We start from the raw sequence: 25,245 nt of genomic DNA on the forward strand, positions 1-25,245 counted from the left end.
GGGGGGGGAAGGGGGGGAGGCGGTTTCATTAAAGGTTATATATGCATAGTATTCAATTTTGACCATATATATTCAGTGTAATTTTTTGGCTGAGGAAGCCCTGAGTGCACCAAGGACTGGATTCTCCAAATTTACCTTTTATGACTTCTTTCCATAAAGCTTTATACTCCATATCGTATCTGCATAGCCATTTCATCAGTAAGTTATTGTTGTGTATTCTCAGGATTCTAATGCCCAACCACCCATTTCTTTCCTTAGCAATGCTGTCTGCCACTTGACCAAGTGATATTCCTTTGCCTTCTTTTTACACCAATGCCAAAAGAAATTCCATATAAGCTTATCCAGTTTTTTCAGTACCTTGGAGGGTAGAGGAAATAAGGACAATAAGTTGGAAAACAGTCAAGAACAAAGTTGATAAGCACAAGCCTGCCTCCCTAAGCGCACAAGCCTGCCTCCCAAAGCACAAAAGCTGGCCTGGACACCACGGTCATAAAAAAAAGTCTACTTCCCAAAGATAAATATAGTGCCTTTCATTTAGTCAATTTCTTTTATGTTTTCTCCACTATGCATCTCAAAATTTCTCAGCTTTGCGCTTGCTGCCTAAAGGCATGCCTGAATAAGTTGTCAATTTTTCCACTTTGCAACCTAAAATAATTGCAAGATCTGAATGTAGGAAACCTCCTTTATAACAACATACCTAGTGAAATTGCACAGGTGGGGTATGAAGAGGATAGAGTGTACGCATACCTTACAACTACCTCATGGAGGTAGAGATGCTTGTTTCTGTACGCATAACTTTCATAGAGCTGCAACTAGTGTAATCATATCTGATATTGAAGGGCATAGACCAGTTTATACCAGAAAGGGCTAGGATCTTATACCAAAAGGGCACTTAAGCGCAAGGTGGTTGATGCTTTCTGATGTTGACTGACAGTCTGACACATGTAACACCTATTGACCAGTTGGAATCTTCTACTCATATGATTATCTTGAGTGAGGCATGCTCCTTTTAAGACACATGGTCATATGCTTTTTCTATGTTCAGCTTGCACATGACACCTTCATCATCTCTAAGTCCGGAATCAGTTGACTCACTGACAATTAGTGCAATCAATAATCTGTCTCCCCTATTACTTCTTGTAGCTATGACAAGGCAATCATTTACCAGTGTTGAACAAATTGCTTTATCCCAATCTATTTACTGTACAGTTTCTTTTTGCATTTTGATGAAATTCAGGTAAATTGGCCAAGTACTTTTGTACTTATGCCATTCAGTTTTCATATACAGGGAAATGATTTCACTAAATTTTTTTCTAAATCGTCCAACTTGTTTCTATTATCTCCTGTCCTCATAAAGTCCATAAGTATGAACTAATGCTATCATCTTACTTATCAGATATGGTCACCTGAGGTACCTCGTTTTTCTTCTTTGTGAATATATTCATGACATCTCCCTCTTTCTTTCAGGAAATGAAACAAAGCTTGGCATGAGTAGGGGCATACCAGAACCAAAGCTTACAGCCATGGATGCCATGATTGACAAGTTGACGGGTGCAATATTTGTTTTTCAGATAGTTGTTGTTATTGTTCTGGGTATTGCGGGGAATGTCTGGAAAGATACAGAAGCACGCAAGGTTCGCGTCTTATCTGTATCCTAATGATATTATTAATACTATTTTCTTATTTTCCGAGTTAGTAATCAAGCTATATATGTAGGGTGCTTTTAAACCTCTACTGGTTTAAAGTTTTATATGCTCTAATTGAAAAACAAAATTATGTTTTGACCTTTTTATATTTTATCTTTTATGGGGAAAACCTTTTTAAATATCCATATTGTTGATTTGTTTGACCATCTAATCTGAAATTTTATGCTGTTACAGAGTCACACTTTACCATACTTGATTATATTTCTAGGATGCCTTCTCACATGCCATCCTAATTCTTTTCTGTTGGGCACATTACGTGAAAATTCCTTTTGCTAATTGGTAACTGTGGGACTTGAATCCATGTCTCTTCTTGCGCTGATACCATATTAAAGTGTGATCATCTTATCTAAAAGCTTAATCTATTACAGAGGCAATTGTTTGATTTACTGAATTGTGTTTTAACCTATATAAATCATGGTGTGACCATTTAAGAAAGAAATAAAGACTTTTGAAACTTGTGGTCTAATGTGCCTTAGACATTTGTTGACTATAAGTCATCTCATTAAGAGTAAAATGAGAATTTTAAAGTTAAATTATGTTCTAATATCAAAAGGTGACATTTTTTTTTGGATTGACTAAAAAGTGTGCCACATAAATTAGGAAAGAGGATATTAAGTGATTAAAGTATGCGCTCGCTCTAACAACTTAGGCTTTGGAATGAGATGGTCACTTCAGCATTTTTGTATATCGAAAGATATTGTATAATGCATTTTACTGCTTAGATTGTTTCCTCTCAGATTAGTTTTTCTGCTTTCTGTCTTGCTTCTCCTCCGTTGATTGACACTCAAGTAGCAAGCTCTTGAGATCTATTAGAATCCTTGTTTTGTGTGGATTTTCATCCGTCTGATTGCAGGTTTTGTTCATCTTGTAGCTATGGTATGTCCAATATCCGAATGAAGGTCCATGGTACGAGTTACTGGTCATCCCTCTTCGGTTTGAGCTTCTTTGTTCCATCATGATTCCCATTTCAATAAAGGTAGGCTGTGAAGTATCCTTTCCCACTATAGTTTGTTGCATTATGACATTTTCCTGACATATTCTAGAGTAACTTTGTATTTTGTAGCAGTCATTTATCTTTATTTTTGAAACTGGTAAAATTGTATTCTTCAGCATTAAGGGCATGCTGTTCACCACCAAAAAGTGTCAGTTACAAGCTTCCTATCAAATCTAAAATCTGGTCTGTGTCTACTATACACAACTTTTACACCAAAAAAGTAAGGATACTATACAATTCTATTTTACTTTGTGAATGGAATTGGATCTATTTTCAAAACATCTACCATTCCTTTCCTTCCAAACTGATCACCATATACATGATGGTGTCAACCTCCACCATCTCCTTTGGCTCTTGCTGCCTCCTCTCCTTACCAACTCTTTAACAATTCTGATGTATGCTCTGGCATTGTCCAATTCAGGTTTGAAATGCTAAGGAATAAATTCCAGACTTGCTTGGTAAAGTTACAGTGCAAGAAAAGGTGATTGTTTGTTTCTCCTGTCAGGTTGCACAAAAAGCATCTGGGAACCATTCGTCTACCCTTCTTCTGTAATACTTCCTGTGTTAAACAAGCCCTCTTTATCACTAGCCACTAGCCAGGTGAAACATTTCACTTTTGTGGGAATGTCCCCCTCCCAAAAATAGTTCCATTGATGCTTTGTGGTCTCCTGCTATCAGTTGGAGACCTCTTCTGTAGGCACTGCTAACTGTGTAAAGACCATCATTTTTGTGCCTCCATAGCATCCTGAAACAGCGTATTTGGGTTCCCCTTGGATGATCATATCAAGATATATTTTACATTTGAATTCAGCCGTGATTCTTCTTGTATTACAGTGAATGAAAATGGTATAATGTTGATTCAGTACAGTGCAAAAGCTTATCTGCTGTACTTCATATGCAGATTGAAAAGTAAATTTGTTCCTTCTAGTTGATTGGTGCACGTATTGAAGACCAAATCTGTTTGAATTGTTCAGTTTCACCGGTAGCCTGAATTATGAATTTTAGCAAATAGAATTCCTGGCTGATAGTGGTTAGAGAGTGGAGTGATAAGTTCATTTTTTCACTTATTTTACTCCGTTAGTTCATATTAGTATTACTGTATATAATGATGCAATTGAGTCTCTTTTTCCAGTTTATTATTTCTAGTCTGATTTTCTTGATGAATGTTCTTTGCTGTTTCATAGTGGTTCAACCTGTCCTGTGGTGCATCCAACGAAGACGAAACTAATACATAGTCATGCTATATCTTACAACATTGTAAATCCTATTTCAAGCTATATCCAATAATAGAGATAGCTCAGCTACTTTCTTGGTACTTCCGCGTAATTGTTTCCTGCGTTCCTTTGTTTGATGGATCCTGGTGTGCTTTCTCTTGCTTAATACTGATATCCGCTGACTCTAATTCCCATGTTTAGCATCTTTTCACCATATTCTGTGTCTTGACCACCATAAACACTTTTTCTGTAGTTTCAGTTCGACCAGTTGATGATCTGACCTTGGGCACATAGATTATGAGTTATTTTCTACCGTCTAAACTCACAGAATAGCCTTTGTACTTGGACCTATTTTTTTTCTTCTCGTGAGCTCTATTCCAAGTGAGAAGAGTTCCATGGATCACTTCCCACATGAAAGATGAGTAATCTTTGTCAAACAGTTTCACCGATTGCAGGCAGGCTGAGAAGGAAGTCTAGCTAGTTTTGGTTGGGCTCCTGACCTCTGACTCACCTATCTTGAGAGTACTTTAAATGTTATTTCAGCGTCTCTTTTTCTCTTTTACTTTTTCATTATGTCTTGAGACATATTTCATAGGACCGTGGGAAGTTAGATGTTTTGAGGAATCATCAGTATTACTCAAGTTAGCCTTAATATCCTTATCTGACTGAATTAGCTTTGAGGCCGGTCTAGTAAACTTAAGCACATTACCTCGCGGAGGTAAAAAAGTACTAGTTAATATCTTCCCATCTGCTTAACCCTTGGTGGGAAGAGTTATCTTATATCTATACTGGTGGGAGGAAGCAGGTATCCGAGGGAGCATATCATTTTTTCCCGATCTTTAATCTTGAGGAAAATCACATATAATTAGGTATATTTGTCAACTAAAATAATCCCTTATTGAACCAATAAACAAGCTGAGGTAACTGTTGAACAAAAAAATATTAGACGATATGCAACACTGCAAGGACAGGTATGATAATGCTTCAAAACAAATTACAAGGTTAATTTATGCACTAAGAAGTTTAACTTTGCACTAAGGAGTTTAACTTTTTCTTTGGATTAGAAAATCTATGGCTTTAACATGTGTTCGTTTTCTTTTGATAGGTTTCATTGGATCTTGTAAAAAGTTTATATGCCAAATTTATTGATTGGGACAATGAGATGGTTGATCCAGAAACTGGTACTCCATCCCATGCGACAAAGTAAGAAACATGTTCTTAGTTTTAGGTTTGTTTGCTAACATATTCAATATTCATTTGTTTGTGTATCTTCTTTTTCTTTTCATGGCAGCACAGCAATTAGTGAGGATTTGGGGCAAGTGGAATATATATTGACTGATAAAACTGGGACACTTACTGAAAACAAGATGATCTTTAAAAGATGTTGCATTAGTGGAACCCTTTATGGCAATGAAAATGGAGATTGTTTAAAGGGTAAGGCCTTAGTTATATTTTGATTTGAGTTCTCTATTTTTGACTTGTGCAGTTCAACTTCCTTCGGCTTTAATAATTTACTTGCCAACAAAGATGTAGATACAGATACAGGGTCTTGATGACTTTGAGTACAATCTGATGCGAACTCTATTACTACCTTTACTTAGCTTCATATACCAATAAATGCTTTCAGCTTTCTGATGTTCTTTTTGAGATGCTACTGTGGTGTTTGAAGGTGCCTATAAATGGGAAGAAGACTTGATTTTAGACTATTGTTCAAATGCATTATGAGCAGATACTAATACTGATTGAGATACAAGGTCCTTAGCCTAAGGCAATCATAAGAACTATAGATCTACTTTTATATTATTGCTCATCCACCTCTATAAGCTTTTCCCTTAGTTATCTTATGGAGATGCCTGAAGATTGGCTATATTTATCTTCTTCTGCTATCATTATTCCTTTTCTTTTAAACTTGGATACAGTTATTAAAGATTTTTAAGTAAAAGTAGTTATCAATGTTTCTGAAAGCTCCATTTTAATACCAAAAATAAAAATATTTCTGTTAGCATTGGACTTCTAGTTCAACTTCAGAGTGACCCATGAGTTTTTGTTTCTTTTGAAAAAAGTATGGGAGGTGGCTGCTTGACTGCTTTTCTCACAACTGTGCTGCTTTCCTGATGCACAAAAGTTCAGGAAAAGGTTTTTCAAGATTTTTTCTTCCCTTCTACACATGCTTGAAATGAGGGAGACTCCTCAAGTGGGTACGTTGCAGATTACCATTGCATGTGTTACTAAAACAAAGACACAGCACATTTGTTGAATTCTAAAACTTGGGATTTAATAGTTGCTTCCTTGTTTTTGAATGATGACTCGAATAATCTTTGTTACTAATTTGTGGAGCCTATGATTTATTAGTTAGAAGGTTTTGTCAGGCAGTTTCAATCTAACCTATCATCTTCTCTACCATTTGATTATCTACATCTTCTCCTCATATGTTTAAGTTTCATTCGTATCTAAAAGCATTCTCAACCTATATTTGAATGTTACTAGCACACTTGCGTTTTATATATCTATATAACGTTTGTAATTCCATCTGGAAGTTTTTACTGCTGTCTCTTAAGTCATGTAAATCTGTTGATCAACACAACTTCAAATTTTTAATCCTGGGAAGGACTACAACATCTTTTGCATAAAGTGGCATCTCTTCTATAGCAACATCTTCAACTTAATCTGACCTTCCCTTATCTGATTTCCTTTTTCTTTGGCTTGAGAACTAATGTGTTCTCCGTACCTTTTTCCTTATCACTTATATATTTTCCTTCTTGTAAAAAAGAAGCATAAACAAACTTTGTCTTCCATGCAGATCCTGAACTGCTTCAAGTTGTTGCCTCTGGTTCTCCAGATGCTATTCGGTTTCTTATAGTTATGGCAATATGTAACACTGTAGTTCCTGTACAAAGGTATATGATTTGTCTCTGAATTTCTTGATGAAGTCATCAAATTTTTAATAATCTAGGATGACCGTTATTGGTGTCTGTTGTCTTTCTGCAGTAGTATTCTGTTTTTCTGGTGGCCTAAAGTTATTGTTATTATTATTATTATTATTATTTTTATTTACTTGAATACCTTTTACTTTTACTGCCTATAGTAAAGCTGGAGCGGTTTCATATAAGGCACAATCTCAAGATGAGGAAGCGCTTGTGCGTGCTGCGGCTCGGTTAAATATGGTCTTCCTTGAAAAGAAAGGGAATATTCTTGGTATGAGTTTGTGACTGAGGAAAGACAGTAATACTATTTACATACTAGATACTATTGTAATATTGTTTTCTCTTGGAACCTTTTCTTAAGCGCAGAGATCAATTTTAAAGCTTCACTGGTCCAGTATGAAGTATTGGATACCCTAGAGTTCACTTCTGAGAGAAAAAGGATGTCTGTGGTGGTCAGGGACTGTCAAAATGGAAATATCATACTTTTGTCAAAAGGAGCTGATGAGGCTATCTTGCCTCATGCACATGCTGGTAATGATTCCTAACCCAGTATTTAGCATAAGAGAAGACTGCATCTCTGTGAATATTGATTTTCATGTCCTATTAAGGATTTACTTGAACAACTTATCTGCAATTTCTTCTCATACGGCACTATTGAAGAACAACAATCACTATGCCTTAACCTCTAACTAGCTGGAGTCGGTTATATGAATTACAACCACTTTTTCTATTCGGACCAGTTCTATGTTAATATTTAATAGCTTGGGGTTCCTTGACACTCTGGCATAGAGTCTGTACGTATCTATATTAAAAAGAATCTTGCCAAACATCAGATCTTGTGTTAGTTTATCAATCTAAGTCTTAATCCCAACTTATTGTATCACCTATATGGATCTTTTGCTTCCATTGTAGACTATCATTTGCTTGCTTAATCTGCATGACTTAGGAGTTTAGAGAGATGGCAGGTCTTTTGTCACATCTTTCTTCAATGTGATTCTAGAGAGATCTTGTGCATTTGAGAAATAGCCTCTTTTCACTTATTGGTTTTTTAGTGGCACCTACGATGTTCCTTTATGTACAGATGATTCGGTGGCATTTATAGGGAACTATGTCTTGTTGTAGGAGTTTATATTTTTGATGTACTTCTGGTATATGGGCCACCTTTTTGCTCTTTGTTTAATGAAATTTTTTACTTTAATTAAAAAAGTCTCTCATAAAGAATATTCAAATTTTTTGTTTCTGTTAACTAATCCTAATTGTAAAATGTACCGTGATACTTGACTTCTATCATAATTTAACACTCAAAAGCACCTTTAAAATGACCGCCCGAACAGTATCTGCATATCAAATAATGAAAAGCACTTCTCAATTGAATTGCTCCCTCCAAAAGTACTTTTTTTGAAAAGCCATTTTGGTAAAACTGCTTCTTCAAATAAATTTTTGGCAGCTCGACCAAACATGCTCAGTAGATCTCTCTGGTAGGTAATGAAATAAGTTACGTGGTGATATAACCTAGAAAATTAAGTGCTGGTTGACTGTCTAAGTCTGCTGAGGGTTAAAGACACTATCAAGATTTCTTCCGGAAACTGAGTTTGATATTGTAGACTTATCAATTATAGAAGGTTTCTGAGATTTTCTATTTAAGCATGCTGTTGTATTTCCTTGTAATTGTACATTTGATGGTATTCCAATTGTTTAAGATGCACACTTTGCTAACATTTTACAGTGAATTGTGGAACTTTCAGCATCTTTCAGATTTGATGTAGACAGTGGAGGTTCTTGTTCACTTAGTTCCATTTATATAGGTCAGAAGTCCAGGTGATCATGCTAGCTTCTTGGATGCACTGAAGTTTTGTTTTCATACTATTCTGGCAAGTGGTCTTTTTTGTGGGAGTTTTAGGCTCATTAGGAGTATTGATGAGAATATTTCAGGATAAAAGGTCGACCGTAGTTTGAGTGTTTTTGATAGAGTTACTCAAAGATTTTGATGTACATGATGTTCCTCTTAGCAATACTCAATTCAATTGGTGTAAGCTAGGACATTGTCCAGTTGCAAACTTGCACATTCTTGTTCTTTCCTTCAGTTGAATGAGACGTTTCCTTAATAGTTCAAGGGATCACCCACACATTTTTTCAGATCATTCTCGATGTTCTCCACTTTCCTCAAGTTTTGCTGGATCAAGAGGAGAACAACTCTTTTTAGATTTGTAGTATGTGGCTTTTTAACCAGGTTAATTCATCTTTTTGAGAAATGGTAGCAGATGGGTAAACATATGGTGGGGTCTACTCCTTTCAGTTTCAACATATGTGCTTTCCCAGTGTAACCTAGTATTCTTCTCTATCTTTTACTGTTAAATACATCTTTTTGCTTTCTAAATTGTCAGCTTTTGATGTCAAAAGTTCTTCCACTTATTAATTTTCTTTTTTTTGGCTGACAAGAAAAACGGAGACAATTAGTGTGTGCATAAGTAAATAGCTTTAAAGAGGAGAGTGGGAGCTTGAGAAGGATAGTAAATGGCAGAGTCTTTGACAAGTGATTGAGAGGAGATATTGGAGTGTTGTAGGATAGGTGCAAAGCAAGGTAGAAGAGTTAGGTAAATAGTTGTAAAATAATATTCCACCTTCCAACAAATTGTATCAATGCGGAAATGAGGGTATCACCAGAAGGATATCTGTCAGTATCACTTTTTTACTTTTGGAATTTACTTATAAATTGGCACAGGGGAGAAGTAGTGCACACAGATTTTAGTTTGTGCATAACAATAGATAGCCTGACACTCTGCACAATACTTTTCGTAGGAGTATTCAACAGAATTTTGTTCTTTCATTTTAGACCCTTTCTTAACTAAGTTCCGTTTATGCTTGATAATTGCTTGAACATCTAAGATATGACAAAATGGTGACATTTTTTTTATTTTGACAAGCTAACAGTCTATATATCATCAGCACAAAATGTTGGAAGCCAAAATAGAGTGCTTGCCTCAGTGGATCCAAACCCAAAACATAAACTAGAACAAACCACCTTAGCCCTTAATCATCGCATAAGGACCCTAGGATGTCTAAAGCATTGGAACATCTATATACTCTAATTTGCAACAGAACATTAAAACACAATTCATCTTAAAAACATCTAGGATTCCTCTCCTTCCAAATTGTCCACAAATTGCTGCAGGGACCAATATCATTTGTGTTAAATTAGGTCTTAGGCCTAATCACACCCCAAAAGCTAGCTCAAAGGGAGGATGATTGCCCAAACTTTTAAGGAATCCACCCATCTCATTAATCACAAATGTGAGAGTTATGACATTCTTCAACACCCCCCACCTCACGCCTGGTGCTTAGCATCTGGTGCGTGGGGAATTTTTAATATCAAGGGCCCAACATTGGGTGAGACGAATTACCATGTTAAATTAGGTCTAAGGCCTAACTCACATCCCGAGCCATCTTTACACTAAGTTCATTGACTATACGAACATCAGACTCCTTTTTCTGTGCCTTGTCGTAAACCTCACGCACTTCAACATACCTTTCTCGGCCTTTTGGCTAAGACCAAGTGTAGTATCTGAGCAGTGGTCATGAAGAGACGAAAATGCCGCTTCTCCCCTTCTACAACACCACTACCGGACCATTCTCGCCGCCGTTCTCCACCACCCGAATGCCCATGCCTGTTCCAATCCCAAGCCCATATTCATCCTGTCAGTCATAATCGACGATCTGGAAGCGGCTCAGGAATGCGAGATTGAAACACTGCTCCTGGACCACCACCCTCTAGTGGCCGCGCACGTCGCTCCTAAGCAGCACCTTTCTGCCGTCCAGCAGGTGCTCCGTCTTCTCTCTTCCACAGCTGCAACCGTCATGGCCGAAAGGGATGCTGAAGTACGTGAGATTTACAACAAGGCACAGAAAAAGGAGTCTGATGTTTTTATAGTTGATGAACTTAGTGTAGAAATGGATCGGGTTAAGACCGATATTCAGAACCTAATTGATTACCCGCAAAGAGCTCAAAGAGAGGAGGATTGTCAAAGCCTTTTGAGGAGTTCACCCATCACATTAACCACCAATATGAGACTTTTGATATTCTTCAACAGACTGGAATGCTTTTTATTGCTAATGCTCCATCTGGTTGGTTAGGAGACTTAAAAACTATGGTTGCTATTGCATATTTTCAGTCTCAAGATTGAGGAAGAAGGTGCATTGTTTTTGTAAATTTTTTGGTAATGTCTTGCTGCATTATTCTGAATATGTATGCTAAATCAATCTAATCTTGTTATATAATTGCTAGTTTTATATTTACTCTTACTCAAAAATATGCAAGTTGTAAAATTATTATGTTGTCCTGCCGCTCAACTGTGAATGCTTCTTATATATTGATGAAGAGCAAATATACCAGGACAGCAAACACGCATCTTTGCTGAAGCTGTGGAACAATATGCTCAGCTTGGTCTGCGAACATTATGTTTGGCATGGCGTGATTTAGAAGAAGAAGAATATCATGAATGGTCATTATTGTTTAAAGAGGCTAATAGTTCATTGGTTGATAGAGAGGTAAGAAATATTTTCTATGATTCATGCCTGCTACTATTGACTTTTTTCTTTTAGCAAAGCTTAGATCACCTGCGTTATGTATACCTTCTGCTCTGGCTCTCTGTTGGGTGTTACTGAAGTTTTCAGTTGACTGATTGATCTTATACTTGTATGCCACAGTGGAGAGTAGCTGAAGTCTGCCAAAGAATAGAGCATGGCTTTGAGATTATTGGAGTTGCAGCAATTGAAGATCGTCTTCAGGTGAGACTCTCTTCTCTAAAAAAAAATTAAATTTTTTTTGATAAGGCTTGCTTGCTGTCCTGACACAATTCTTGCATCTTCACGTAGATGCTCCTTTTAGAATTCTACATTATTGTACCTTGGTCAATGGATTTCGTAATCTTACTTTTCACTTGTATATATACACACATATTTATCCAGGATGCTGTACCTGAAACAATTGAGACACTCAGGAAGGCTGGAATAAACTTTTGGATGCTGACTGGCGACAAACAGAATACGGCGATACAGATTGCACGTTCATGTAATTTTGTTTCTCCTGGTATGCCCTGTTGATTTTTTTCTCCTTCTGTTACCTTTTTTCTTTTTAATTTGTGCTTTCTTGTACAATGTATTGTCGACAAAAGATGTTTTCTTCTTAGAAATTTGTCAAGAGATGTTTTTATTTTCTGATTGACATCTTTGCAGAACCTAAAGGTCAGCTTCTGCTGATTAATGGGAGAACTGAAGATGAAGTAGGTCAAAGTCTGGAGAGAGTGCTTCTTACAATGAGAATAACAAATGCAGAACCTAAGGTATGTTGAATTAAATGCATGTCTATGTTGACGAGTGTTCTATTTTGTTAACTGGAAATACAAATTCTTTCATTTCTATCAGATCCTATCAGCTGCTTAGCTAAGACAATAAGTGTTTGCTTGGCTACAACTTCTATTATCTCCTTCTGTAAAAGATAAACAGAGATGCTGAAATGATTGCATATTCCAAATTCCAGCCATATTTGCATTTCAGTTGTTATTTTAGATCTGGAAAATATGAGCTTGTTTTCTTGACCATTGTGCTTGCATTCTGGTGCTTGATGTTGACATAGGATATAAACTTGCTTTTGGGTTTCTGTTTGTACCTTTTTAGTAGTGGATGAATTAATATATGCATCTTTGATACTCCCTCCGTCCGGAATTATTTGTCATGGTTTCTATTTTTAGAGTCAAACTATAAAAACTTTGAGTAACATTTTGAGATGTATTTTTTCATCATATTATTATGCAAAAAATTGTAATTTATAGTACTTTTTTCATGTAGTTTTAGAATATCTAATTTTTAGTTTAAAATATTGAATTAATGTGATCTAATTTACCTTTGAAAATTAGTCAAATTGACTTTGGATAAGCGCAACATGACAAACAATTCCGGACGGAGGGAGTATCTGCTTTTGGGACAATATAATTTGTTAGTGAAGCTTAATGTTGTAAAATTGTCAGGCTGAGCTCTGAAAATTTGGATTACTTGAAAAGGATCATAATTTGTTTACTGATATCCTTAGAATTAATTGTGTCTGCCTTAATAAGGCTATGTCTTGAGTGGGTTTAAAATAACATGATCATACACAGAGAAGTTCACAAGGATTATACATCAACTCTCACGGGGAGATGAAAGTGTTTCCTGCCTTCTGTTTTTGTGATGGACTCTATTGTTTAATAAGGAGACTCTAAAATCATAGAAGTGTTTCTTCGCTTTGATTTTTTTTGATAACCAAAAAGGAATTAAGAATTAACGTGGCAAGAGCGACCTGATCCCAAGACATAGCTGAACAAAGGTGCATGCTATTATGTCTTTGGAAATATTTGGATGACTTATTTCAGTAAAGGCACATCTTATCCATGATGGTCAGGTGAAACAATAAAAATGGAAGCCCGGTGCACTAAGCATCACTATACCTGGGGCCTGGAGATGGGCCTGACCATATTAGGTCTATTATATGAAGTCTTATTTCCACAGCTTGAACCTGTCACCTGTTCCAGTTCTTTATTTTTTTCCGTTTGTTTATAACATCCTTTCTGTATGCCTACTCTAAGGCACTATCTTGTAAATCACAAAATTGTACTTTCAGAGAGGGAGGAAACAGAAGAACAAGAAAACTTACCTTCCCTCCAAGATCTCTGAAATAACACTTATGATGGAATGGGTGGTATGATGGAATGGGTGGTACTTTTTCTTTTAGATGTTCCTCTTTCATGATACATGACTCTTAGTTTTTATATCTGGCAGGATGTTGCTTTTGTTGTGGATGGTTGGGCTCTTGAAATTGTACTTAAGCATTATCGGAAGGCATTCACAGAACTTGCTATATTGTCAAGAACAGCTATATGTTGTCGTGTTACTCCATCCCAAAAGGCACAGGTATCATGTGTGCTACCAATTTTTTTTTTCATATTTGATGCATTATTTTAAGGAGAGAACAAAACCATTGTTTTACCTATATTGATAACAAGTAGTTCATCATGTCCCATCACAACTCTTATGTGGAGCTTAAGCTTCTTGCAAATAAAGTTCAAGCAGTGAAAAATTATTCATTAGAAAGTTTTACTTGTCGACATTTAATTTGTCATGTCACTATATTTTGGTAGTTTTCATATTCACATCATTTTTTTTAATTTCCTTTTCATAGTTAAAATTCACCTTATCTCCTCATGTGCAAGTTGAACGTGCAACTTATCTGTCCAAAATGTTTTTAATTCTTTATTCTGTTCAATAGGCACCTCAAATTTTTGTTGTGTATCTGTAGATGTGTGCATGGATTTTCTTAGTCCAAATAAAGTGTCTAAATTCTAGCACGTGAAAGGTTGTTTTAAGAAACAAATTTTGATTGATATAGAATGTGTTTGGGAACTTCTGTTCAGCCTAATCTGAATATTGTTAAATATTGGATCACTAAACTAGTTATAAGCCTGGCAACATTTTCCCAAAAGGGCCATAAACTTTGAGGCCCTATACATTCCTGTAGTGTGCTTGACATGTTTCTAGTGCAATTGGAAGGAGCAAATCATGAACACAACAAAATTTGATTACTTTCGGGTGATCTCACTAATTAGTAAGTCACTATTATAGGATGGGAAGGATATAGCCTGTCACCTGTTTCTCGTTTTCTAGATTTCCTAAATGGAGTAATTAGTAAATCCAACTAAATGCCATCATAAGCTTAATTACAGTTGGATAACAACATTTCACTATAACTAACATGTACTTTTTGGAACCACTTTTTATGTTATATTTTACTTTTGGCCTAACCCATCGGTGACCCGCTAAAGTTGACATCAATTTTCACTTAGACACTTTAACTAAGCTTTGTTCATTTTAAAGACCTCATGTCAGGTTGTATTGTGTCATTTTGACACTTTTTTTACAATCAGCAAATAAATTTAAAGGGATCAACAAATAAATTTAAAGGGAGTATAACTCACTCGCCGATGACGTGTCAAAGTACCAAATTAAATGAAGACATTTGTCACTGGACACCAAAACAATTCTTTAACAATGAATTCTGTATAAAACTAAAAATTAGCCAATGAATCAATGACACCTGACATTTTCCCAAATAATTATTAAAGAAGATTAAATCTTTTTTTTTTATAAATTACTTTGCAGAAGTCCCCCACCCAACCACACCCGACCCTACACCCTAGATGCAGTGTTGTGAAAAGCGCGCTTCTAAGTGAGGCTACCCTTGTGCGCTTTTTTATCTTGAGGCGAGGCGATCTGAAAAAAGCTCTCGCTTCAGATGAAGAAGCGAGAAGCGACCCTAAGGCAAAAGTGCAATAAAGCGCGCTTTTTATAAAAAAAGCGACAATTAGGGTTTTTTTAAAAAAAAATTAGGTTTTTTTTAAAAAAAATCTGAAATATAACCTTCTCTCTCCTCATGACTCTTTCCCTTATTTCTCTCCTCGCGACTCTTCTTTCACAATACTTCTTTCCCTTCTTTCTCTCCTGACGATCTCGACTGAGGCTGCCTCTCTCTTCAACCTCGACCGCGACTGCAGGTAACTTTTTGTTCATCTCTTTTTTAGCTAATGTTTATTAGTTCATCTCTATGAATTTCTTTTCTCCTGAAATATACAATCTTCGCTTGTGCTTCATCTCTTCATCTCTCTGAGTTTNTGATCAGTCTAGCAGCCTTGTTGAAGAATAGGAGTTTGAATCTTTATGATTTAATTATGTTTTTAATTTTTTGCTTTATATGTTATGACTTATGAGTATTTTTGCCTATGTAATTTCTTTCAATCTAAGACTGTATTACCTCTATTTAGTTATTTAATATTTTTTTATTTTTATACTAAATGTCGCTTTTTTTTAAAAAGCGCGCGCTTCGCTTCACGCTTCTCGCTTCTGTGAAGCAAGCCCTCGTCGCTCTTTTTCGCTTCTCGCTTCCCAAAACACTGCCTAGACGTCTTCTCCAGCAAATTAAACCCAACCCCCTTCGTCTTCTCCGCCGATCGTTGTATCTCAGTGCTTTTTAGTTTTATTAGTAGGAGGATTCCATTTTATACTAACAAAGTGGTCATTTTCTCAGCTTCTAACTAAGGACAACCATTTTAATGAAGAATTGAGATAGTAATTAAGGCCAAATATAATAGAATCAATGGTCTAATCTACAACTGTACTATTTAGTAGATATGAAGAGTGATAAGCTTAGAAGGATATTAGTAGGAAAAGAAATTGTTAGTGAAGTCGTAATGACGACTTTCAACCTCATAATTCGAATTGTCATGATTTGACAATTAAATTCTTCACCAATTTGACCATCAAATCTAATCCAGAGATGTGTATTCAACTCTAAAATCACTATCAACACTTTTCACCATTGAAGGCCCTTAAGGCCCTTAAGGCAGGGAAAATGATGGCCAAAAAATAGGAAAGAAGAAGGAAAAAATTAAATAAAAATTGGCTAAAGATGCCTGTCACGCGCTTTTTTTAAGTGTATTACACTCACCATATCATGTCAGCAAAAAGTGTCAAAATGACACAACATGACCTGACATAAGGTGTCTAAAATGAACAAAGCCTAGTTATGGTGTCTTAAGTGAAAAATTTTGTCAACTTTAAGGGGCCATCAACGAGTTCAACCTTTACTTTTTTTTACATCAACTTTTTACCTATAACATCAACAACCATGATTATAATGGTACATTTCTTTGTAGAAATTACCACCCTACACCAACCTTAATAATATACTTATGTACTTCAATATAATAACCAAAAGCAATCTATTAATTATATTTTGCTGAAGTACATTACTTTGATAAATTTTGTAAAGTTCCAATAATCTGGAACATCAACAACTCTTTTATATTTGGCACATGAGTAATGAAAAGATGAAGTTGGGAGCTTTTTGTAGTCCGTATCGAACTAAGAGATTTGATAATGAATTGCATGATTATTTCCTCAAACATGTTGGGATAAATAGTTGTTGAAGAGTCCCACATCGGATGAAAAAGGAATGGGTTTTTTCTCCTTATATGGTTTTGGACAATCTTCCCCTCTTGAGCTAACTTTTGGGGTTTAGTCAGGCCCAAGATCTATTTCTTAACATGGTATGAAAACAAGTGCCATCCCAATTCTTATTTACTGATGGTGGACCCCCATATTAAATTGCCCACACTCTAGATCTAGCCCCAGGCATGAGATGGAGTGTTAAACAGTTTCACATAGGATGAAAAAGGGCTGTGTGGTTCCTAATATGGTCTTGGTGAGCTAGATTTTGGGATTGAGTTAGGCTCAATATCCATTTCTAACAATAGTGCTTACAAGTAATCCTAAACAGGAAGTAAATTGGTCTTAGAAAAGGAAATAAAAGTGATTTCTGTTTCTAATTCGCAATTATAAGAACTAACCCTTTCTCATATTTACCGAGATGAGCTCTTTCCATATTAATTTCCCCAATCCTTGCACTCTTCTTCAAGTTGGACCGTACATGTTGTATGCTTCTAACTTGCCACAAATATACTCAATTTTGGATCCACAAAATGATTTTGTAAGAAAATCTACCAGTTGATCATTTTAGTTTAGAAAACCTATACAATACAATTTCAATCTTTTGTCAAATAAAATGACAATCTTTTTTAGCCTCTATATGCTTTGTTCTTTCATGAAATACTTAATTTGAAGCAATATGCATAACAAATTGATCATTCCTCAAGTATATTGGGATTTGAATAGTTTTCACAAGTAATGCTAACAAGAAAGGAGGGTAATCCTAAAAAAAGGAAAGAAATGTAATCTTTATTTTTAATTTTACAGAGTCATACAAACTCTAAAATTTTCTCATATTCACAAGGAATGAGCTCTTTCCATATCATTAATTTCCTAATTCTTAACATAGACTACCATTTTTCATACATTCCACTTACATTTCTTAAAAGATGAAGTTATGGATTTACAAATATTTGTATCAGCTTTTTGAATTTTTAATTTAATAAATATGTATATCACATGAGATTGAAATTCAATAAGGTCTAGGGCAACGAGGTTGCTCTTGAGAGGTTTGATTGATATTTGAGGGTGGGTATGACTTGTAGCATTTCTGTTGTGCTGTATGAAGAGTGATAGTTTGGGATTCTGTTGTTTCGTTCTTTTTCACTAGCAAAGTCCCAACATGTAGGTCGTAGAAAGGTCCTACATGAAGTTTTGAAAGAGGAGCTAGCTTCTTTGATTTTGGCTGAAGAGACTAGTTGGAGACAATTTGAGGGCGTTTTATTTGGCAGAGGGGGGTTCTAACACAAATTTCTTTCAGAGGGCAGCAGTTGCGAATAAGGGGAATTTGATAAAATCTATGGAGATTGGGGGTGAGACATATGAGGGGGAGGAGGAAGTAGAGCGAGTAACTGTTCAAAGAGGAAGCAGAGTGGGGGGCAATTTGGGGTGGGTGGGATGGGAGAGGTGGTGAATTTCTATGAGATTGGAGGGGAAAATAGTGAGTGGTTAGAAAATGCTATTGAGGAGGAGGACGTGCATTTGAGGTAGTGTGTTGTGTGGAGGATTAGGCTCTAGGTCCAAAATGACGACCTTCTTTCAGCACTGTTGGACCACGATCAAGTATGTTGTTTTGAGTACTATTGGGAAATCCTAAGAGGGAGTGAATTCGAAAGAAGATTCTTTCATTGTCATTATTCCTAAGAGGAGGGGTTGTCTAGTATCTGGATTACAAACCTATATGTCTAGTGGAAAGCATCTATAAGATTATTTCTCAGGTGCTTTCTAGTAAATTTAAAAGAGTTCTGGATAAGACCCTTTTTTTCTTCGCAAAATGCCTTTGTCAAAGGAAGACAAATTTTGAATGCAACTTTAGTGGCTAATGAAGCGGTTGACTCGAGGAAGAAATAGGGTGAGCTAGGTATTCTGTGCAAGTTGGATCTTGAGAAAACTTATGACCAGGTAAATTGGAAGATCTTGGATTTTATTTTTTTGAAGATGGGCTTTGGGGAGAGATGAAGGAAGTGAGTCAGCTTTTGCATTTCTTTGGTGAGAATTTCTATTTTGATGAATGGCAATGCTTGTGGGTTCTTCAATAACTCGAGGGGTTTGGGGCAGGCTGATCCTTTATCCTCGATGCTCTTTATATTGGTAATGGAAGCTTTGAGCAGAATGATCGACAAAATTGTTTTAGCAAGGATATATCACGGGGTTCAAAGCTGTGGTCGGTGGTGTGGGTACCACAGTGGTTTCTACCTCTTGTTTGCAGATGATACTTTGGTGTTCTGTGATGCAGATGAGATCCAACTGGACTTCCTTGGCAAGTCTTGACTTAGTTCCAGGGCTTAAAATTAACATTAGAATATGTGAGATTATACCCATTAGTAAGTGGATAACATTGTCATGCTTGCGCAAGTTCTACAATCGGGGTATGGGTTCTCTCCACTACCTAACTTGGTTTACCTCTGGCGCTTCCAACAAGGATTTTGGTGTCTAGAATCCGGTATTCAGAGGGTAGAGAAGAGCTAGCAGGTGGCATAAAAGATACTTATTCAAAGGAGGCAAGGAAATGCTCATTAAAATTATGATATTGAGTATCCCTACTTATTATATGTCCTTGTTCAAGGTATATGGCACTGCGATAGTTAAACGGGAAAGGTTGCACTTAATAGGACAGAGAAATTTTGCTTAGTTTCAGGAGACCGTGACATCTCCTAAACAGTGTGGGGGGTGGGGTGGGGTGGGGGGGATCAAGGACTTGAAGTTTTTTAACAGAGCACTTTTGAGTAAATGGCTGTGGAGATTTGGGATGGAGGGAGAATCTCTATGGAAAGGGGTGGTTGCAGATAAATATGGTGTAATGGAAGGGGAATAAGAACAAATATGATCACAATTTGGGGTGTGGTGTGTGGAGGAATATATTGAATGGGTGGGATACTTTCTTTGATAACAGTACATTTAAGGTTGGGGATGTGAGTAGAGCTAAATTTTGGGGGCAAAAGTGGAGTGGACGATTGGTGCTTAAGGATGAATTTCTTGTGTTCTATAATCTCTTGTCAGAGGGAGTTGACCGGTGTTCTAGTTAGGGGAACACAAAGAAATGAGACTTTTTGGATCTGTGGGTTAGGAGGAATTTCCTGGGCTGGGAGGTGCCGAGTTTCAAAGTTGCTAGATTCCAAAAACAAGGCAATCCGATTGACAGATCTGATGCCTTGAGATGGGAACTCGGGAATAACAGGTCGTTCTCAGTTAACTCTTTCTATGAGAAGCTCTTGGTTAGGACAGAATTCAGCTTTCCTCATGATTTGATCTGGATTCCTAAGGTGCATAGGAAAGTATGCTTCTTCGCATGAGTAGCTACTAAAGGGTGATTTGACGGTGGAGCATCTTAGGAAACCAAAGGTGATTGTCGGGTGTTTTCTTTGTAAGGAGACGGATGAGGATGTGGACCATATTCTACTATATTACAAATTAACCTCGAGGTTATGGGAGGATATCTTTAGATGGTTTACGTTTCTTGGGTAATGCCAGGGTCCGTGAGAGAGTTGATGTTGAGATGGAAGAATGGAGCTAGGAGAAGAAATCACAAGGCTTGGAATGTCACTTTTCTTGCCTTAATGTGGGTCGTTTGGAAAGAGGGGTATAGAGAGCTTTTGAAGAGGTTGGAGATGAGCTTTGCTCATTTGAGTAGTCTTCAATCCCTTATTTTCTTCAAGGTGCATCCATGTAGTTCCTGTTTGTATAGAGGATTGTGTGTCTTTTGGAGAGTACCATATTTTGTAGGTCTCTCCTTTTTGGTATTCCACTTGTATATGACCATGTTGGCCTTGTTATTATTAATAAAATTGTACTAGAGAAAAAAATGATGTTGTAGCAGAACTTTTTTCCCATTACATATGTACTCTAATGAGATAAAATGGACAACTTTTTGGAGTGAGATTAAAGTGTTGGAAGCAGAATGATTTGTTTGGAAAGAAAACTTGTTAGTAACTACTACGAAAATAGTAGGTTGATGTATTTTTGTACTTCATGATGGCTTTCTGGACAGATTAGTTGTTCTTGTATAGTCGGGTCAATTTTTCCTAAGGTTGCAATTCAAACATTGAAAAAGAAGCTTGAAATCTCCTGAGCTAACATATATAAGTTTGAAACGAAGGAAGTCATTTTTTATATTAAGATGTTTTTGTGCTGGTAACCTTGGGGTATGGTCTTTGCATAGTAGAATGCTCATCTTGTCGATGCCTATAGTTTGTAAGAGTACGATTATGGGTGTATAGATCTCAACCGCATTTTATTACTTTCAGCTGGTAGAACTCCTAAAATCGTGTGAATATCGGACACTGGCAATAGGGGATGGCGGAAATGACGTGAGGATGATCCAACAAGCTGATATTGGAGTTGGTATAAGTGGGAGAGAAGGACTGCAGGCAGCAAGAGCAGCTGATTACAGTATTGGAAGTGAGTTTTTGAACACTCTTCTTCTTTTCTTTCGTTATGTTTTAGTTACAAACATTGTATTGGCTACTTCTTGGTTCGCCTCACATGTGTCATCTGTTTAAAAGAATGTCAGGAGATGGAATAGGTAGCAGAAATAGGTGGCAGTGTAGTTTAGTGCCATAAAACTCAACAGGGATCAGAGGTGATGACCAATTAATAATCATTTTATAAGCAGTGTCGGACCAAGGGGTTTGAGCTAGTGGGTTAGACACATAGCAAGAGTCTTACCACAACAAGAGAGAGGTGAGAGGCCGTCCCTGAGCAGTAGATGTCACAGAATCCCTAGTATGAGGCTGCTTTTTTTTTTTTGGGGGGGGGGGGGGGATGGGGGCGTTGAAAAAGCTAAAAGTGTTGTTTGATGAGCCTTCTTAGTATTAGATAGTTGGTTAGGTAAAGGCTGAACAAGCCAATGATGTTTACTTCATCTTTTCGATGATCAACCACACTGAGACTAGACATGGCCCGGACTCCCAAGGAAGAAAAATATGCATTCTCTTCTTATACATATAAGTGAATAGTAGCTTTTCACTAAAGATTCTTGGCATGTTCATCTTTTTCCTAAAGAGATATCGATTACTATACTAGTGCATGCAAACTGAAATCTTAGAGAACCTTGGTCCTATTGGAACCGGTTTCAAAATTCTTCGTTATCGGCATAAGCCACTAATTAACCCCAAAACGAGACCAAGTGCTAGTTCAAAACCTTAGCTCTGAGCACATGAATTCTTTTTCAATTATGCAAGGTGTCAAAGTCAATCAAAGTGTTAAAATTATTTAGATATATCAGGTTGCACCAAAAAGCTGAAGACTGAAAATAATTAAATCGTGTATATCTTCTGATTTTTCCTTCATATCCATTCTTCCTTTCCTACCAAATTGTTCATAATATGCCAACGAAACAAAGTTACATGGCACGTGAGCTTCTTCTTCCTAGTCTATCATCCAGATAGTAATAGCCTCCTCAAGCTGTTTGTCATGCCCCTTCCACTCCAGAAAGGTTAAAACAGGCACCATATAAGTCAAGGTTCAAGCCAATGCAAAAACAATTGAGGCCTTTGATGAATTTTCAAACATGTAGAATCTACTGGTAGTGGGCTCCTTTGCTGTGGCTTTCCTGCGTAAGACACACTTCATGCATGACAAGACAGAAAAGTTGGTTGCTTTTGTAATAAGTCCTGCTAGTTTCGAGATCTATGATAAAGACTTAATACAATGCAGCCAACTTTTTCTGTCTTCTTGTAAGTGTCTGATTGTGAGAAGAATTCTTACATCCCTTAAGTTGCCGACTAGCTGATCTAATCTATCTAGCTCCAAGTGATCTACGATCATCTTGAATTTAAGGTCCCATTTTGTTGTCTGTTCTTACTCAGAGATGGCAGCATTAGTGCATGCAGCAAGACGATGAAGAAAGGGAAAACATCTAACAGACAATTTGCACTTGGAAGGCACTTGTAATTTCTGAACAAGCACAAGTGGGATATTTTTCGGGCCAGATATAGGACATTCTTTTCCATCTCCAAATTCAGTTTTACCAGAAAACGATCATTCCTAACTTAAAGTTTTTGGCCTTAATGGCTTTTCATGTGATGATGTTACTGAATGAGGCCAGGGATGAATCGAAAAAGAAATCTTTATTGGTTCTACCTCCTATATTTTATGAAGAGAAATGAATCTTTTTCTCGAAGGATCAGAAAAAAATGGGTCAGGATCTCCTGCGGGAATGATTTGGAAGATCCAATACCACTCAACAATAGGGTCACCAATGCCATATCTTTGCTTCATCAACTCTTTTCCAAAAGTTATCTTACTCCCACCTCCATGTCCATGTTAACTAAATACATCCTGCAATGCAGTCTCAGTTTTCACAGCCCGCCTTCCTTTCCGGATGTTGTCAGCGTAGACCACTTCACAAAAGAATGAGTTGGTGTGTTTTGTTCCCTTTTGAAGGTCTCCAGCATATCCTTAATGCTGAGGAATACAACATTACCATTTTTTAAAAAAAAAAGAAAAAAGAATGAGTTGGTTTATGCTAGCATTGTGAACAGGTCGTTTTTTCTCTAAGGGTGATGTTCAAGACAACTTTCCGCATCTCGATTATTCCTTCCTTCGGATACATCTCAATGTACATCATTTTGCAGATGACTAAAGAAAATTTATTTTTTATATTGAACAAAAAAATTCTAACCAAACTCTTAAGTAACTTTTTTTTGTTGTGAAAGGTAAGAGTTAGTCTATATTTATCCATAGGTATACTACCTCAAAAGTGTAGTTCCCCTTCAAAAGTGTTGTAATTACATAGGATCCTAATACTACCAAGTTACTACCAGTCTATAGTTGTGCTCTATAGTTGTGCTGATTACTTCTGAGCTATCCAAGACTCATTTGTTCCCATTAAGATTAAGACATCTAAATAAGCATTTGAATATTGAGATGTACATTATGATCTAGATGTCTAGATCTGAATGCACATTTGAATATGAAGATGTGGTCACTAGATCTGAACACTTAATAATTAAAATTGTTTGTTTTCAATATCTAAATGTTCATATCAAATTAAACATTATAAATTATTACAAAATTTCATATCAACAAAAAAGTATTACTTTTTAATAAAAAATAATATTTTTAAATATTTGCAGTTGATTTAAAAAAATATATGATATGCAAATAAAAAATTAATATCGATATAAAAGTTATTGTTAAGTGATTTCTTTTAAGAATTCAACATAAACATCTTTTTATTAGAAAATATATCATGAAAAAATATATTTCATAGTCATAATATAATATCAAAAAGTTCAATAAGTATGATAATACTATTCGGAAATAATAAAGAAGGTTTCACGTCATCAAAGCCTAACATATAGTCTAGCTAATCAGAAGAATTCAAGAATTCCTATTTTTTCGGATACTCTTAATCCATTTCTCTAACTTGTGAACCTGTAACATCATTATGCTTTTTTGTAGTTGTTACTTTCACAAAATATACTAACAGTTGTACTGTATAATGGTTCTTTCCATCCAAGTCCATCTAATTTTTCTTTGCATTCTCCAAAGCTAGGTGCACTATATTTTTTAACCAATTAGTCCAAAGCAGTACTCATTATCTCATCAATTTCTTTCAGCCTAACTGAAGATTGGGATGAATAGTTATTAGGAGCTCCATCACTTTCGTCACCAACTAGACATAAGTATAACTTGGACTCTAATCATGAACTCCCGTTGCAGTACAACCTTCGAAAAAAATTGTACACAAATTTGGAAGGGTAGAGGTGAAGTCTTCAATGTTTTTGGCCTAAACAAATTAAATTTTCATTACAGACCTCCTACATGTATATATTGTTGTTGTTTTTAATCATGACTACTATTATTTTACTCAAAAATCTCGAGTTCTTGATAAATATCAATACAACCAAAAATATTATTACAACAAGAGTTCTTGACAAAAATCAATACAACCCAAAAAAATTGTTAATATAAGAATATACTTAAAAAGATAATGAAAACTTACCACTTCAAACGGAAAAAAAATGATGTTTAGTTGAGAAAAGATAGAAAGAAAGTTTGTACGGAGAGAGAGAGAGAGAGCGCACATCGCGCAATGAGAGAGAGAGGGGATGTGATTTTTTTCTAGCATATTAAATAAGTCTGAATGTTGTTAAGACTCTCTGACAAATGTGATGTGATTCCTTCAGATCTTTTCAAATGCATTCAGAGGCTTTTTTAAAAAGAAACAAATGAACTTAATGAGTTGAATTTGAATGATTAAAATTCAGATTTTTTAAAAACCAAATACACTTAACGGGCTAAATTTGAATGATTAAGATTAAAACCTTCATTAAGTAACGAAATGAGGTCTAAGACAACTTGTTTACACCAAAAATAATACAGAACTAAACAAT

The 25,245-nt window shown here is 36.1% G+C and overlaps 1 protein-coding gene across 1 annotated transcript in view; it reads left to right on the top strand.

The window, feature by feature from the left end:
• Positions 1-25,245, top strand: part of LOC107004869 (phospholipid-transporting ATPase 2) — a 57,948-nt gene that overhangs the window by 17,298 nt on the left and 15,405 nt on the right. The window contains exons 7-19 of the mRNA XM_015203257.2: positions 1,468-1,634; positions 2,578-2,682; positions 5,020-5,117; positions 5,206-5,348; positions 6,715-6,811; positions 7,000-7,109; positions 7,205-7,369; positions 11,229-11,383; positions 11,543-11,623; positions 11,804-11,924; positions 12,071-12,177; positions 13,649-13,780; positions 21,151-21,304. Of these exons, the coding sequence (XP_015058743.1) occupies positions 1,468-1,634; positions 2,578-2,682; positions 5,020-5,117; positions 5,206-5,348; positions 6,715-6,811; positions 7,000-7,109; positions 7,205-7,369; positions 11,229-11,383; positions 11,543-11,623; positions 11,804-11,924; positions 12,071-12,177; positions 13,649-13,780; positions 21,151-21,304 (1,635 nt within the window). The remainder of the gene's footprint in view (positions 1-1,467; positions 1,635-2,577; positions 2,683-5,019; positions 5,118-5,205; positions 5,349-6,714; positions 6,812-6,999; positions 7,110-7,204; positions 7,370-11,228; positions 11,384-11,542; positions 11,624-11,803; positions 11,925-12,070; positions 12,178-13,648; positions 13,781-21,150; positions 21,305-25,245) is intronic.

The sequence above is a fragment of the Solanum pennellii genome, chromosome 11 (assembly GCF_001406875.1).
Source record: "Solanum pennellii chromosome 11, SPENNV200".
Classification (NCBI taxonomy): domain Eukaryota; kingdom Viridiplantae; phylum Streptophyta; class Magnoliopsida; order Solanales; family Solanaceae; genus Solanum; species Solanum pennellii.